Genomic DNA, 15683 nt, shown 5'->3' with positions numbered 1-15683 from the left:
GATAATCTGAGTAAATGATCGCTGGTACATGATACGAGTGGGTGTAGGTATGGAATAATGGATACTAATCTATCTGAAAGCTTCAATAAGATATTGAAGGAGGCTCGCTCATTGTTCATTACCACTCTTGTTCATCTTTTCTTCGAACGCTTGTCGAAGTGGTTTAGTATCAGATGTGTAATAGCAGCATGGAGAAGGAAGTCTGGCAGGATATTCACAGATAAGATTAAACGAAAGTTAAATGGGCACCAGCTGAAATCTAGAGAGAATTATGTGGTTAAGTATAATAACCAACCAGGTTTGTATGAGATTCAGTTGAGATGAAAGTATCATAGCTCCGATAAACTTGATTATACACATATAGTGGACTTAAGGGCACGCACATGCACATGTAGGAAGTAACAGTTACTGAATTACCCATGCTTCCATTTGTTTGCTGTATGTGCTAGTGAGAACTTGGATTGAAAGTAATTCGTTGATGACTATTATACTATTGCACATTATGAGCAATTATATGCACCTACCTTTCATCCCTCAAAAAATCCACGTTATTGGCCTGAGTGGACTGCACCTAGATTCATACGGCATCCATCTATAAGAAGACAAAGGGCATCCATAATCAAAGAGGATCTGAAATGATATGGACATAATAGAGCATCAAAATATTGTACGATGTGGATTGTCCAAGGAGATAGGGCACAACCAGTGCAGATGCCCTCAACGACGTTGATTTATGTATTTGTTCATATTATGTAGACTGACTTTATGTATCATTTGTATTCCTTTTAAAATATTTTGGTTATGTAATTATGTCATATAACTATTTTTTAAATTATCCTATATATCATTTATGTTGTTTATCATCTTTGATATTTTTTGATAGTAAGATAGTCTTTTTATTTTGTGCCTTAGATATGGTAGGTTCAGACTTCGATGTTCATTGGGACCGACAGATCCTACCATGTTGTATCTCCAGACTCGACACCGCAATAATCTTATATATTCTGGGGAGGACATGGGGCCCTTATGCTGTAGACACAGAGGCTCGACCGCTATGCACGCCTGATAGCCACATGAGAAGATCCGGCAGTATCTTCATATGGCTGATTTTTATGGAGTATTTAGAGTATGTAATATACAGCTGGATTAGACCCTCATCACAACCATGGTGGAGAGATGGCGTCAGGAGACTCACACATTCCACCTGCTCGTCGGCAAGGCGACGATCATGTTGCAGGACGTTGCTGTTCTTCTTGGATTACGGGTGCACGGGCTTGCCATCATCGGTATTGCGGGAATCATCTGGTCGGATCTATGTGAGGAGTTATTCAAGATTAGACCACCAAAGTCGATGTTGTCAGGATCTTCGCTGAGATTTTACTGGCTTCGCAATACATTCCATCACTTACTGGATGATGCGAATGATGAGATCATGCAGAGGCATGCTCGAGCATTTATTTTTTGCCTTACCGGTGGTCATCTATTCATCAATAAGTCTGGTTCCCATGTGTAGTAGTTGTACTTACCCCTGCTACGTGATGTCCATACATGTGGGCAGTTGAGTTGGAGCAGCGCTACCTTAGTCTTCTTATATCGCGAGCTCTGCAGGGCTACTAAATTAAATGTACGTGAGATAGCTGGCTATTGGTGTTGCTGCAGATTTGGATGTGGGAGCATTTATATGTCGGACGGCCAGATAGAATACTCCCCAAGGTTGGAGCCCACCAGCTGACGGTGAGAAATAATGTAGTAGGACATGACCCGTTAGATGAGGATGATGATGGTTTTGAGGGCCCGACATACAGTACGATCAGACTAATCCATTGGGATGCAGATATGTAATTAGTGTCACTGATTTTATATGATAAATGACTACACATTTTAGCACAATAATATATTAACTTTGTTTTGGATAGGTGGATGACTCAATGGATTGGTACTGACAATTCAGTGCCGTACATAGTTATATATTATAGGGATCAGCTTGACCAACAGTGCGACGATCAGATGGTATGGGTGCCTTACACATAGGAGATATTAGCCATATTGTTCGAGGTATGTCAATCAGATCAGCATATATGGAAGATACATGCATTTCTCATTTGCTTCGACATCGTAAAGATCTATTATTCGGAGAACATGATGCGACAGTTTAGCATGCATCAGGACGTCCCTCCACCATGCGACACTCATGATGACCTCCATAGTTTAGATCCATGAGGACGGTATCGCCATAATTAGGGTAGAGAGCATTGGGAGCATATTGATACATGCGAGTGGCGGGAGGATTTGATTGTGGATGGCCCACCAATGCTCCCCACGATGGATTATTATGATCCATATCTGGTGTAGTATAGGAGCATCATTAGACGATTCATCTCGTCATTGATGACTGAGCGGTCTGAGATGAGGTTTCATCTTTCGAACAACGTGATGGATGTTGTGGTAAATACATTTTGCTTTTGCCCCACTTTGTTATGTTGTTATGAATAATATGTATGTTTCTTTTTATACTGACAGTTTCAGAGGATCACGTCGTTATACAATTGGGCAAGAAGTGGCTTTTATTCGGTCACTGTTGGGTGTAAGGACCGAGCACTTACCGATGTTATGGATGGTCTTATCGATACTATACGAGTCATCTCTGAGGATAGACGACTTCACACTACATCATCGATGGATGACCCAAGTACCTCATCATATGCCTAGTACACCTCATATTTTGACATCTCGAACTTCAACTTTCTCGTAGATGATGCATTTATATCACAAAGGATGAGTGAGTCGGGAGACACATCGTACTGACTTGATAAGCAGCACATCGATTGTACGCATGGGAGGGCCAGATGCAGGGATAGATTGAGCGTTTTTCGAGATAGACGTCAGGCATATATTAATAGGCCGAACACACCAGCATGTCCCTTCCCATCAGTCGATATCGTGTTTGAGCCACACGATAGTAGGTAGAGGTGACATGCATTTATAAGAGGTAAATGCGAAGGAGGCCCCAATATCTTGATATATATACCTCTCGATAGTTGTATACTTGTATATTTTTTTTGCTAACAAACTTTGTAATGATCAACTATTTTGAATGCACATGTTACGAATTTTTTTAAATCTGAATGCACATGTTAGAATTTTACTATCATGACAAGTATTTTGAGCTACTTTGTCATAGGCAGTAGTGGAATACCTTTTGAAGAACATAACCATCATGTACAACAGCAACAGTTGTGGATGCACCCCCCCTATATTAGAAAACTATTTCTTAGAGCCAGTCTTGTATTTAAGCAATAAAAAAATTTCAATAGCAAAGACTGGCATCCACGAAACAATCACACCGGCTCAAAAATATTATTCGAAACATAAGTAGCATATCAACAATATGTACAAGTTGCCAATAATAAAAAGTCAAAAATGATAACCATAAAGTATAATTTGGATGTTTTTCATGACTGTGTGTTATTAAGAAATAGAAGATATGACAATTGGCAGCAAAAAAAAAAAGCCTTTCTGCGTTGGCTTGTGGCACGAGTGGGGCAAGTGGGCATTTCACAGTCGCCCTATGATGAGACGACTTATAGAGTGGCCCTATGATAAAGCGACTCATAGAAGCGCCTTATGATAGGATGACTCATAGTCTCGTCCTATAATAGAGCGACTTATTATTTGGCCAATATATACCCTACACAGTGACGAGTCAACATATAAAGTCGTCTTATAATAGAGCGATTTTATTTTGGATAGTATTCTCGCAAATACTTTTAAAATGGCACTATTTTGATAATTTTTTATAAAAATAACATTATTTCAGTAAAATATCTTTTTTTCCTCATAAATTTTATCTAAATATTCATATTATATTAATATTAATATTAATATAATATTAATATATTATAATATAATATTAGACTATAATAATTTATTGTATTAATATAATACTAATATATATTAATATAATAAATTTATTAATATTGATATAAATATAATATTAAATATAATATTATATTAATATAAATTTTATATTAATATTAATAAAAATATTATATTAATATAAACATTAAAATAATATTAAAATATAATAAATATTATAATATTAATATTATATTCATATAAATATTAAGATAATATTAATATAATATTATATCACTATTCAGTATTTTATTCTAATCATTTATTGATATTTTTAAAATCATAATCATGGATCTAAAGAAGTATTTTTTTTTTAAATAATATTACTTCCTATCTCATGAAAAATATCAAAACTTATCCTTTTTTTTTCTCCATAAATTTTTATTTTTTATAAAATAAAAAAAATAATTTTTATGAATATATATATATATATATATATATATATATATATATATATATATATATATATATATATATATATATATATATTATTTTTTTTTTATTTTTTATTTTTTTTCAATCAGAAGGCGCCACTGCACTCCTCCGAAAGTGCCTCTTCCCCCCCTCCACTCCCACGTCAACCAAACGAGTCATTGGGATTGCGGTGGTGCGAGTGCGAGCCCCCTCCCTCCCCAGTCCCTGCCATCCATCCCCGCCGCTTCTCCACTATTGGACAAGTAAAAGCGAGCGGGCCTCCGCCGTCGGTGCGGCGGTGGGGATGGGGGGAGGAGGCGGACGGGAAGGAGACTGGGAGTGCGGGGGGTGCCGGAACCGCAACTACGCCTTCCGTTCCCTGTGCAACCGCTGCAAGCAGCCGCGCCTTTTGGTGGACACCATGACCCCTCCCGACTCCAAGTGGCTCCCCCGCGTCGGTGACTGGATCTGCACCGGTTCGATCACCTCCCTCTTCCTCTCGATTCCTGTCCCGATCTTTCTCTTGTTTACTCTGTCGCTCTTTCCCAGTTAGTTTGGATTCGAAGAATGCTTTTTTTTTTTTGTTTAGTAAGTAGGATGGAAGTGCTTCTTGCTTTTTAATGGAGTTTACTATTTCTTTTTGATTGGTAAATGACCTACATTATTGTAAGATGTGAAAAATGAGTGGTTAGTTGAGGAGTTCACAAGAATCATTTACCTCCCAAATTAGGATAGAGAATGAGAAATGGGTGAGGATGAGCTGTTTTTAATATATATTGAGTTGGAAAAGATGATGGAGAGTACATTTATGTGGGAGATTAATTTTATCTTGCTGGGAAACTACTACTTTTGTGAAGGGGATTAATATATGTGTCCTATCAATTCTATTAAACCAGTTGCTACTCATAGAGAGATGTTGGATTCTCCTCCATAGCCACGCTAATGGATCTAGAGGTGTCCTAACCGATCTCATGGTACCAATAACTTCTTTCAATCTTCTATGGAGATTGATGGTTATGTTGCCTGCGCTTTTTTTGTTCCCTCTCCACTTGTTTTTTCTTCTTGGAACTTGTTTTACTGATTTATGAAAGGAGGAATAGCGGCTTTAGAGGGATTGAAAATCTGATTTTTAGGCAATATGTTGGAGGTTAAAGTAGTTGGAGTAATAGTGTGGAGTTGCATAGCGGGTTATTTGAATATCGGCAACCACGATATATCGGAATGGAAATAAATTTACTGCCTCGAGGAGCTACTGATATATATTTCCGGTGCTGTGCATGTGTGGTGCACATGAAAGGAAGCATGGATGGTTGTGATTCCTCATTTGATTAAAAATGTTTCCTGTTATTCATGTAACTCATTATAACAAAGCTTTAAACATCCCTTGTTGGTGCTGTATTTATTTGATGGTGGCTTAGTATTTGTTATTTCATGCTGGTGTTTGCATGCAACAATCCTCCGTGTCACTATGCCTGTCATGGTACATGCCTGGTGGCATGGCTGGAACTTTAATCCTTGCAATACATACACCCCAACTTTTGGGAGGTGCACCTTCTTGTTTCTTCCCTGTAGATTAAGAACTAAATGAAGCAATGTGTCCTACTTAAAGACTAATGTAGAGGTGGGAGAGTGGTGGGATGTGTGAAGAGACTTTTGGTCTCTAGATTTATATTAAAATGAAAAGGGCAAAGTCGGATGCCAAGTGAAGCAGGACTAAAAAAAAAAAAATCGAATTATATCATAGTGTAGATACACTGACAGACACCCTATTGGGATTTAGCATAGTTTATTGCTGCTGTCAATGAACCATTTTTTCAAGACTCTAAGTTGAACTTCACAATCTAACAATGGTTAACCACTCTAGCACATGATTTATATGCAGTTGTTAGTATTTTGCTGACTTTAGTTATTTTTCTTTCAAACAGACCAACTCTCATATTCCTCCGATCTTTTAGGATTCGTTTTTATTTACAGCAAATGATTCTTTAAGTTACTATATGAGTGGAAGAAATCTAAGAATGTCTGAATGTTGTTTCTCTTGGTTAATCGATTTACAAATGGGAAGGCCACTAACGTTGTGCAACTTATTGTTTGAATAAATTAAAAATTGATGACTGTTACTGTTTATCTTACTTTTCTCAGTTCTATGTGGCAAAAACAGGTTAACTTTGAGGGGTTGAAGACAAATCTGGTCTAATGATGCAGAGTCATTGTCATTCACACATCTTAAAACCTCTGTTTTGGATCAAATATTCTTGTACTTTGGTATTGAATAAATCTAACATATCAGTTTTTCCAGACAACAAAAGTCTTTCTGATTGCCCCCTTGCTGTTCATCTGAAATATATAACTCTCAAGATGTTAATGGTTGCACAATAGAAAGGGCTCTGTGTGTAGCAATGGCATTCAAGATAATTCTGTTTCTTCAAATGTGATCGTTGCTTCTAAAGGAACTAATCTTGTTTTATTTTATAAAGGTTGTTCTAACACCACTGGACTGTTGGAAATAGTTTCAAGTCATATGGTCCCACTCACAAAAGGATGTAACTATTACATGGTACAAAATTCATGGTTAATATTGCATGTGTTGGTCATAGCCACCTGATTTCTGATTGAAGGAGCAGTGAGTGACATGGCTGTTATTTTGTGATCCATTATGGAGAATTTTCTTAGAATTGATTTTTTGGAAACTGATTACTAATTATTTCAAGTTTGCCAATATGGAAAACTGGAGTTTGATTTTACTACATGTCGTGGATGTTCTTCTTCTTCTTTTTTTTTTTTTGGTTTGTATGTTCTTTTTACATCTGCGATTGTTCTTGATGGAAATATGACGATCTATTCTAAGTTTGGTTGCAAATTTTGTTTTTGACAAGTCTATCGGCAAGTCGAGTAATGGATCCACCCAAAAATACTCCAACCTGGATGCTTGCTTGCAAGTCTATTTTACTTCAAGTTGAGATAAGGAATTTTCTATAAATTTTTTGATGCCTAGTGTGTGTCCGTTTGTTATCTATGTGCTTTTGTCTGGCATGGTTCGTTGCTACTATGTTTATTAGATGCTCTTTTCGTGCTGGCTGCACCTTTGGTTGAGTCCGGGTTTGGGCTTGTATGCAAAATGGATTCAATAGGTTGCAGTAACAACAATTATGCATCCAGAGAGAAGTGTAAGAAGTGCAGCCAGTCAAAGGAGGAAGGGGCATTGCCAGCAATTGCAATGCCTGGAGTATCTCTTTCAACTTATGCACAATGTTTTGCTGGGGTTCAGGGACTACATGGATCGAAGATGAATTTTGGGATTACAAGCAATTCTGCTATTCATTCATTTCCACCAAGTTCTGATTGGTCATATGGTGGTCCTGATGGATATGGGCTTCAGTCTGCTCCCAGCTGGTCCTTAAATGACAGTAGTGGAAGTGAATATTCATATGCAAGCAACAGAAAGCAGCTTCCTGTGGTTCCTAAGGGATGGCGAGATGGTGATTGGATATGTGACTGTGGTTTTCATAACTACTCATCCCGTACACAGGTAACCTTTTTCCATTCAGTTGACATATTTATATCAATGGCTTGCCAGTATTCTAAGTTGCACAATCTTGTATGGCCTCAGATACATAGTCTGCTTTTTTTTTTTTTAAGAATTAATAATGGTCGAAGTGCTATACAAGTATCCTTTTCATTATTTTGGAGGAGATGATTGAAATATTTCCATGAGTCAATTATTGGGTTGTTGTAATTCATAGGGGGATTTAGTGAATTCATCTGATTGGTTTTGTTGAGGTCTCTGATAATTTTTGTCCTATTAAAGCATGAAAATGGCTCTCTTTACAAATGCCCATCAGTCATTTATTCATATCGCTACTTTTGAGAAATAAATTCATTCCTTAATAGACCATGTAAGTAATGATGATTCAGGTTCCAGGCTCCAAACCTTGTGGGGGTTAGTTTAAGATTTGCTCCACATTCACATAGGCATAATGGTTTGTTTGAGATGCCGCACCATGCAATCTATTAGCACTTTGTATTTGCAGTTTCTGGAAGTTGGTAGCCACAGAGTAATGTACATTATTTTGATTGTATGAATCAAACAGGCATGCATGGAATTCCTAGCTAAAGTGAAACTAGTAGACATTTCTCGTTGGTCTTATACTTGAATGCAATTGCACTTGATGGAAATGTTAATCTATGGATGTTCTCCTACTTTGCCACTTGATTATATGCATTATTAAATATAACTAAATTTTTATTTTTTATTTTCCCTCCTTTTCTATTAAAATGACATGAAAATTTACTCAAATTTATGGAACAATTCATCGTTTGTAAAACATATACATATACCAGCGAGCATATTCATGCATACATGTGTGTGCATGATGACCCATCCTGATGCAGTGAGAAAAAGAAGAAGGGGCAATTTGATTGACGAGGTTTTGCTTCGAAGATCAAATGCAAATAGAAGAAAACTGGATTAAAGAATTCTTCATTTGGTGAAAGAAATTCTATCGAAAAGAATTTTATTAATATCTCAAAGGCTGACCCTTATATTATATTATGTGCATATTTATAGGACATGATACCCTAACCCTATTTCAGATATTAAACCTGATGCAGAATCATACTCGAAATAGGACTCGACAGTAAGAAAACCTACTAGAATTATCCTAATATAAACATGGAAATGTGACTAAAATTTGATATTATCCATAATGGAAAGATTGTTGATTATCTGTACTCTCCTGTTTGAGGACATTGATTCTTAGCAGAGGAAGATGTTACACATAGTTTACTCATATGCATGGATGAGAAGATGGATCTACTTGGTTGTTGGTTAAGAGACATCTAGCTTTGAGGAATCCTATTCCATGGAAAGGAAAACGTTGTGATGGTTAGAATAATAATGTAAACTGGCTAATGTGCAGTGATGTAATTATTTAATTGTCTCTATATTAACCCCTCCACCCCAACCCCTTTCACCAAAAGAGGGAGCAAAGATATTGAACTCCCTAGCTACCAATGAGATTATTGAGAATCTCCCTTATTTGAAAAAAAACATAGATCTTTGTTCCATATGACCAAAAGTGAAAATAAGATCATTAGCTTAACACTTTCAACCTAATATTGTACGCTTGCCAATTTCAATGGGACTCCATGTACTTACTATTGGTGGTTTTCCAAGGATGTAGGAATTGTATCCATATACATAACGCGTGTGCATGCATATAGGTAGATATGCTTGTATGTGTTTATGGATAATTGTGAAGCCTCAAACACACTTTTTTTCATTAAATGTTTATGAATAAAATGAGGCTTTTAAATTTACCAAAAAAAGAGCTTTAAACTTTGGTTTCAGTATTCGGCATTGAGGATGCTCTACTATTTCTTTAATGCTTTAAGCTTTCTATCTTCTACAAATTATAAATGTGATCTTGATTTCTTCTTTCTTCTGCAGTGTAAGAAATGCAATGCACCTGTATTGTCTGGTGTTACTTCTTCAGCGCTGGGTTCAGCAGTTTCAGGTGCATTTCCAAGTAGTGCAAATTCCTTTTCACTAATTTTGAAATTAAATGATGTTCATCTCATTGTGAGGTGGCAGGCTGTTTCTCTTTGATGATTCTTTTATCATATTGTTATGTATAACATCTCTTCAGAGGCATACAATCTGATTGGCTGGAGAAACATGATGGATGCCATTAAGACCATTCTTTTTCACAATTTTTTGTCATCCCTCTCATTTCTCTCCTGCCGCATTTTTAGTATCACCTCTAACTTAGATTGGGAAAGATGGGGGGTCTGCATGCGCACACTCCAAAAAAAAAAAAGGGGAGCCTTCCAAAAAGCAAGTGCAAACCTGAAGATTTCTCTACTTTGCTGCCCTATTTCATTGCTTGTGTGTGCGACACTAATGGTTTCTATATCACTGTTGATTTATTTGCTCAGTCAATGGGAGCATTTTGCTTCTAAAACTTTTACGCTGCTGTTGCTATCACCTTTATGGTTGTTTCCTGTGCAGCTATTCTTTATTCATTTTCATATGCTTATTAGTCTAGTAACACCAGATGCAAGACAGATACATGAACCAGTTATGATGCATTGTACTATATAGGTAGAGACATGCACACAGATGTATAATCTCATGGAGAAAAATATATTTGCTGATTCTCTTCATCAGAGCAGACTATGATGCTCGGCTAATAATATATAATGTTGTTTGATATGGATTATTGTTCCCCATGGTAATGTTGAGATTACGTGTAAAAATTACGGATTTATGTAAACGGCTTCGTATGGGTTGATTCTGGTCTATGTGATGAATGTCATCCTTAAAATTGCCATCATCTGCAAGGACTCTGATTCTTTTAAGCACGTGTTATACTATGGTGATATAATAGGAACTGTTTATCCAGCTTTGAGAACAAAACGATTGGGGTCAGAGGAGCTTGTTACTGACTGGGATGATAGAAGGCTGAATGCAGGAGACATAGATAGTCATTGTCTGGTAAGCTTATTATTTAACAAGCTAGTCATTGCTGTTGTATCTTGGATGAAAGTTTACAGCTTTATTATTTGTTTTTGGAAATGCAAGACAAGTGAGCAGCAGCACTCATATCAGGGTTTCAAGGAACCAGTAGTATCCAGTTATGATCAAACACTCGAAATGTATGCTAAATATTCCAGTTTGCTGGCACCATCAATGGAAGTAAATGCAGAGTCTGCACAGAGAGCAGTGCCTACACTTCTAGGAAAAGGGTGACAATGACTTCCTTTCTGCTGCCACATATGTTGATATTCTGTTTTCTGTTAATCTGTTTTGCAATCCTCCTTGATTATCTACTGGTTTGCAAGGAAGAATTAACTGATATGATGCGTTTGGTAGATATAACTTCCACTTTAGTCCAGAGGGATTTTGGGAACAATTAGGCTTTTGATTTCTCTTTCCCAGTTTTTTTTCACAAAATTCTTCTAATAATTATTTCATTATTTTGACACAGTTATTTGGAAATGCCAGTGCTATCTGCATTTTCATATAAATTAACATTTCTTTCACTTTATAGTTATGTTTTTTCAGCCATCTTATTCATTGATTTGCAATTGATCACATAATTTTGACATCAAGATATCATGAAATTGCATTCTGGATGGATATGCATAACTGTGGCCACTAGAAGCTTAGTAGTGTCTTATATTCTGAAGTTGGTTAATTTTATTGGGAATATACTGGCCATTTTGGGAAACTTCTTGAAGTATGTACATTATATTGTTCTTCATGTTTGCATCATTTGAAGGTTTTAGTCCTCAGTCTATGAACACCAGATTTATTACTTCACTTTAAGCCCATTTTACAGGCATAGTTGATAACTATAAGCTTCTAGTGCTGTGTTAAGTGATGCATGACTAAGTGAGATGCTGAAGTTGATAAGAAACAGTGCTTACATGTACTACTTCACATGTGTTGGTTGTGCAGTATGAGCCTGTTATTCTCTTCCTAATTTATCAGAGTCCTAGTTACTGCAAATGGAACTGGTTAATAGTTAAGGCTAAGCATCCTAATGGATTCTTGCTCTATTTTAATCTTCTTGTCCTATTATTAACTTGGTACTTCTTATCAGGGCAAAACAATGGCGTGAAGGGGACTGGATGTGCAGTAAGTGTGATAATCACAATTTTTCATCTCATTCTTTTTGCAACAGGTATTATTTTGTTTTGCAAATGCGCTATAAGATTGTAGAAAGGCATGGTTTAAATGTGCGAACATTTTGTTCATTTATGAACAACATCTAGTGATCCAGTTTACTTTAGCAAATGGTTTTGCAGCCAAACAACAATATATTGTATCCGTAGTGATGGATGAGTTAGCTTAATGAACTGATCTGTGTTGCAGTTAAATATTAGTTATAAAGTTATAAGTCTTTGCTATTCTTCAATTTGATCATAAACTCTTAAGCTATCTATATACAGTGGCTCTTGAATTTGTATTTGATATGTGACTATCTGTCAGCTAATCCTTTTCCAAGCTTGCACATGATCTCACAGTAAAGTCTATGTTTTCATATTCTCTTTAAAATTAAACAACTAAATAAAATTCCCTGAAAGTGTAGAAAAAACCAGTTTCACATGATAATAATGAACTATTAACTAAATACAGATTTTAGTAAAATATTTTTAGTAAAAAATAAATGAAAAGTTGACAATCAACTAATTTACATGTCTGTTCTTGATGAAGAACAGTATGTTGCACTGTATCTCACTGACAAGATGATTGGATCCTCAGAGTTAGAACAAGTTAAATTTTTGGGAATAACAAACTATGGTCCATGGTTTATAATCAATCTTTGCAATGCATTATGCTGTTTTAGATTTCCAGTAACTGACCTCGAATCAATATGAACTTCAGACTAGGGCAAATTAAATTACAGAGCATCAAATATTCACAACCACTGAAATTTAGTATTTTCTTCCTCCAGCCTCTCTTTCTATTGTTGTATATGTCTCTGCTGCAGGGATCACATATTGTGCCAGTTAGAGGGTCAGTTTCTAGTGCAATCAACATAGTGAAGGAACCATCATTTCCATATAAGGATCACATCTGTAGTTTATGGGCCCACTTAGAAGGAACCACAGTTCTTACAATTTGGATGGAAAGAGTATAAGACAATGAAGGAATCATTGTTTTTCGAAATAAGGATGGTTATGAATGAAGAAAATGTTATTATTATACATGTTCAGTGGGTAGTCTGGAAAGAGGAGAATCCTTGGGAGTTTGACTACATAAAAGCAGTATGCATTAGCAGCGAATTTGTTTATCTTTTGGTCTGGATCATGCACTGCCAGCCTGGGTGTTGTATCTGTTTCTTAAAACTAATATCCACATCGTTTATTTTGGAAAAGAGTGTTATTAACTTTGTGCAGTCTGTCTTAGCTGGGTTATGAGGGTGTACAATACTTTGTTTTTCAGGACAGGACTTTGCCCTTGTCTTTTTGACAGTCTTCCTCCTCCTATCTTCTTGGCTTCTTGCTTTTCTAATGAAATTTTCTTTGGCTTCTTAAAGTGTTCTTTTATCATGCTTGTCCCATCTTTGGTAGACTATTACGAAATTATGGATTCTTTCAGGGTGGAAATTTAATCCTTCAATATGGGTAGAGACATTTGGTTGCTCTCAAGATTAAGTACATATGAGTCCCCTCCCCCCCCATCCCATGGCCCCACAAAAATGAAAAAAGAGAAAAGGTGTAGTACATATGATGGTGTTCCAGTTAACCCATTCATTTGGCAATACAGAAAGTGGTTTTCATGACCTTGGATATTTATAAGAAACATTTTTCTTTTCCACTGAATAAGTTTTCCATTCAAGTATTTTAGATGGTTCTTGATCCATGGGTAAAGGGGAGAATGTGAACATAATAAACCGTCTGTAATCTTATTGTTTCTGCCATAAAAATAAATAAATAAATAAAATAATCTTTCAAACTTTTACAATATACGAGCCTTTAGAGCCATTGCTTCAGCAATCATCACACTTCGCTGATGATAATTGTGTAATTTGTCCATATGTATGGCCTGTTCAGCTCATTTGCTGGATATTCATTACTTCTATCTTTTAACCTATTTTGTCATCCTCTATTTTGCATGCAACGATTTCACACTTATCATCCTTCCCAGAATCCTAATTAAAATATAGATAGTTCATGTATGTGCAGTCTTATCAATCATGTGCATTGCATGTGCCGGGCAATAGCATGTATGATGTGAAATATCTAGTTTAGCATCAAATATGCAACAGAAAATACAATGACACATCCACCGAAAAGCAGTACATCTGCGATTTAGTGTTCATGCCATGAAGTTTAATTAGAGGGTTTTTTTTTTTGGTTAGATAATTTTCAGAGAGCTCTTTGGGCATGAATTTTCAACCTCATAATTCATAAGTATTCTTGTTTCTGTTTTTTGTTTATATAGCATCCAAAATGAAGCAATCATTGCATGTTAGTTCATTAGTTTCTAAATTTTTGAGACATCTTTTCAGTCTTCAATTGCCTTATTCACCATCGGTTACCACCCTGTTATTATCAAGTAGATATTAACTGATAATTGATCCTGCTTGCTTTCCATTGCCCTTTGATTTCATTGTGCTAGTCCAATATTCTGAGGCCAATTATTCGAGTGGTGGATTGGTGATGCTAAATACTTTCCTCATGCAGATGTAAAACTCTGAAAGAAGTTGCTGTACACTCTGGAGGTGTTGGTAGTATAGATTGAAAACGCGCACTTCAGATGGTTACCAATCAATGGTGCCGGAAATTTCCTCTCTTTTTTCTGCAGCAGAGCAAAGCTTCCTTCCTGTTGTTCACTGGCAAGTTTGCTAATTGGTCTTAGAACCTATTGATGGTTGGTCTTGACACCTACTTGATAGGAAGAAAACCATCGGATGAGAAGTGGGTTTTTTCTAATGCTGAATAAAGATCAACCAATGTGCTTATTTTGGTTGCAAACCAATGTGCTTAGTTTTTCCTTAAGGTACAAAATCATGCAGCTTCTCCTAGCTGATTTCAAGAAATATGTGCTAAAAGGATACGAGTTCTTAACTGAAAGATGTATCATGGCTGGGTTTATGAGAATTATGCTGCATATCTGTTAGTTTTACAAAGTACATCTGGTAAGCCCTAGGCCAATTGCTATTCCAGCTTTATCTGCATGCTTTTTGATGTATAGCATGATCTAAAGAGGTACTCACTGTAGGCTAGACCCCGGTTCCCTTAAAAAATGGAATTTCCACCTGGATCTATTGAAGGAGAAAACAAAAGAAATTTGGGACAAGACTTGGATAAGCTCTATGTTATGTGGGAGAAGGTTTAGGTTTAGGTTTAGGTTCTACATCTTCTTATGCTTCTAGAGAATAGAAAAATAAAAAACTCTAAAAATAGCAAGAACATGGGAGAAGAAAGAGAAAATAAGAGAGGAGGGAAGCTCACGTAGCATGTTGTTCTCCTTCTTCTCCACTAAATTTGAAGGTACGTAAGAAAGGTAGGTTTTGCCTGTTTTCATATAACCTTTTCGTGTTATAGCAAGAGTTGCTAAATGGAATAAAAAAGATTGGTTTTGCTCAGTAGGGTATACCTGAGACTCAAATATTAACTCAGCTCAATTAAACTTTAATCGCAAATAGACTTATATTGTCTGTCCATTGTAATAATATGAGAAGTGCATCGATAGACAATTCTAGTTGTAGCAAGGCATGGAGGAAGTATTTAATGAAATCCAAATTATGCAATTCCTCATGTGACTTAGCCATGCGGTGCTTTTGTAACTTATGTTGAGGTAGAAGTTGTTAAAAAAGAATTATAGGTGTTACCCAATA

At 36.2% G+C, this 15683-nt stretch overlaps 1 protein-coding gene across 2 annotated transcripts; it reads left to right on the top strand.

Annotated features, from left to right (window-relative positions):
- Positions 1–4485: 4485 nt before the first annotated feature.
- LOC105055042 (uncharacterized) lies at positions 4486–14977 on the top strand. Of its 2 annotated transcripts, none has more exons than XM_010936740.4 (7): positions 4486–4805; positions 7461–7858; positions 9779–9845; positions 10734–10825; positions 10913–11076; positions 11937–12017; positions 14527–14977. In XM_010936740.4, the coding sequence occupies exons 1-7, from the start codon at positions 4634–4636 to the stop codon at positions 14582–14584; spliced, it is 1032 nt and encodes a 343-aa protein (XP_010935042.1). In that variant the 5' UTR covers positions 4486–4633; the 3' UTR covers positions 14585–14977. The 2 variants fall into 2 exon arrangements, with proteins under 2 accessions (XP_010935042.1, XP_010935041.1); XM_010936739.4 differs by having other exon boundaries at positions 10719–10825.
- The last annotated feature ends 706 nt before the right edge of the window (positions 14978–15683 follow it).

The sequence above is a fragment of the Elaeis guineensis genome, chromosome 12 (genome assembly GCF_000442705.2).
Source record: "Elaeis guineensis isolate ETL-2024a chromosome 12, EG11, whole genome shotgun sequence".
Taxonomy (NCBI): domain Eukaryota; kingdom Viridiplantae; phylum Streptophyta; class Magnoliopsida; order Arecales; family Arecaceae; genus Elaeis; species Elaeis guineensis.
The sequence above is the reverse complement of the archived record's forward strand: the minus strand, read 5'-3'. Positions and strand labels throughout refer to the sequence as shown.

Bases quoted from the DNA above. Each gene is read 5' to 3' on its own strand.
- LOC105055042 (XM_010936739.4), top strand. From the start codon at position 4,634: ATGGGGGGAGGAGGCGGACGGGAAGGAGACTGGGAGTGCGGGGGGTGC. The intron at 10,826-10,912 runs GTAAGCTTATTA...TGGAAATGCAAG, and splicing joins ACATAGATAGTCATTGTCTG to ACAAGTGAGCAGCAGCACTC. The intron at 12,018-14,526 runs GTATTATTTTGT...TTCCTCATGCAG, and splicing joins TCTCATTCTTTTTGCAACAG to ATGTAAAACTCTGAAAGAAG.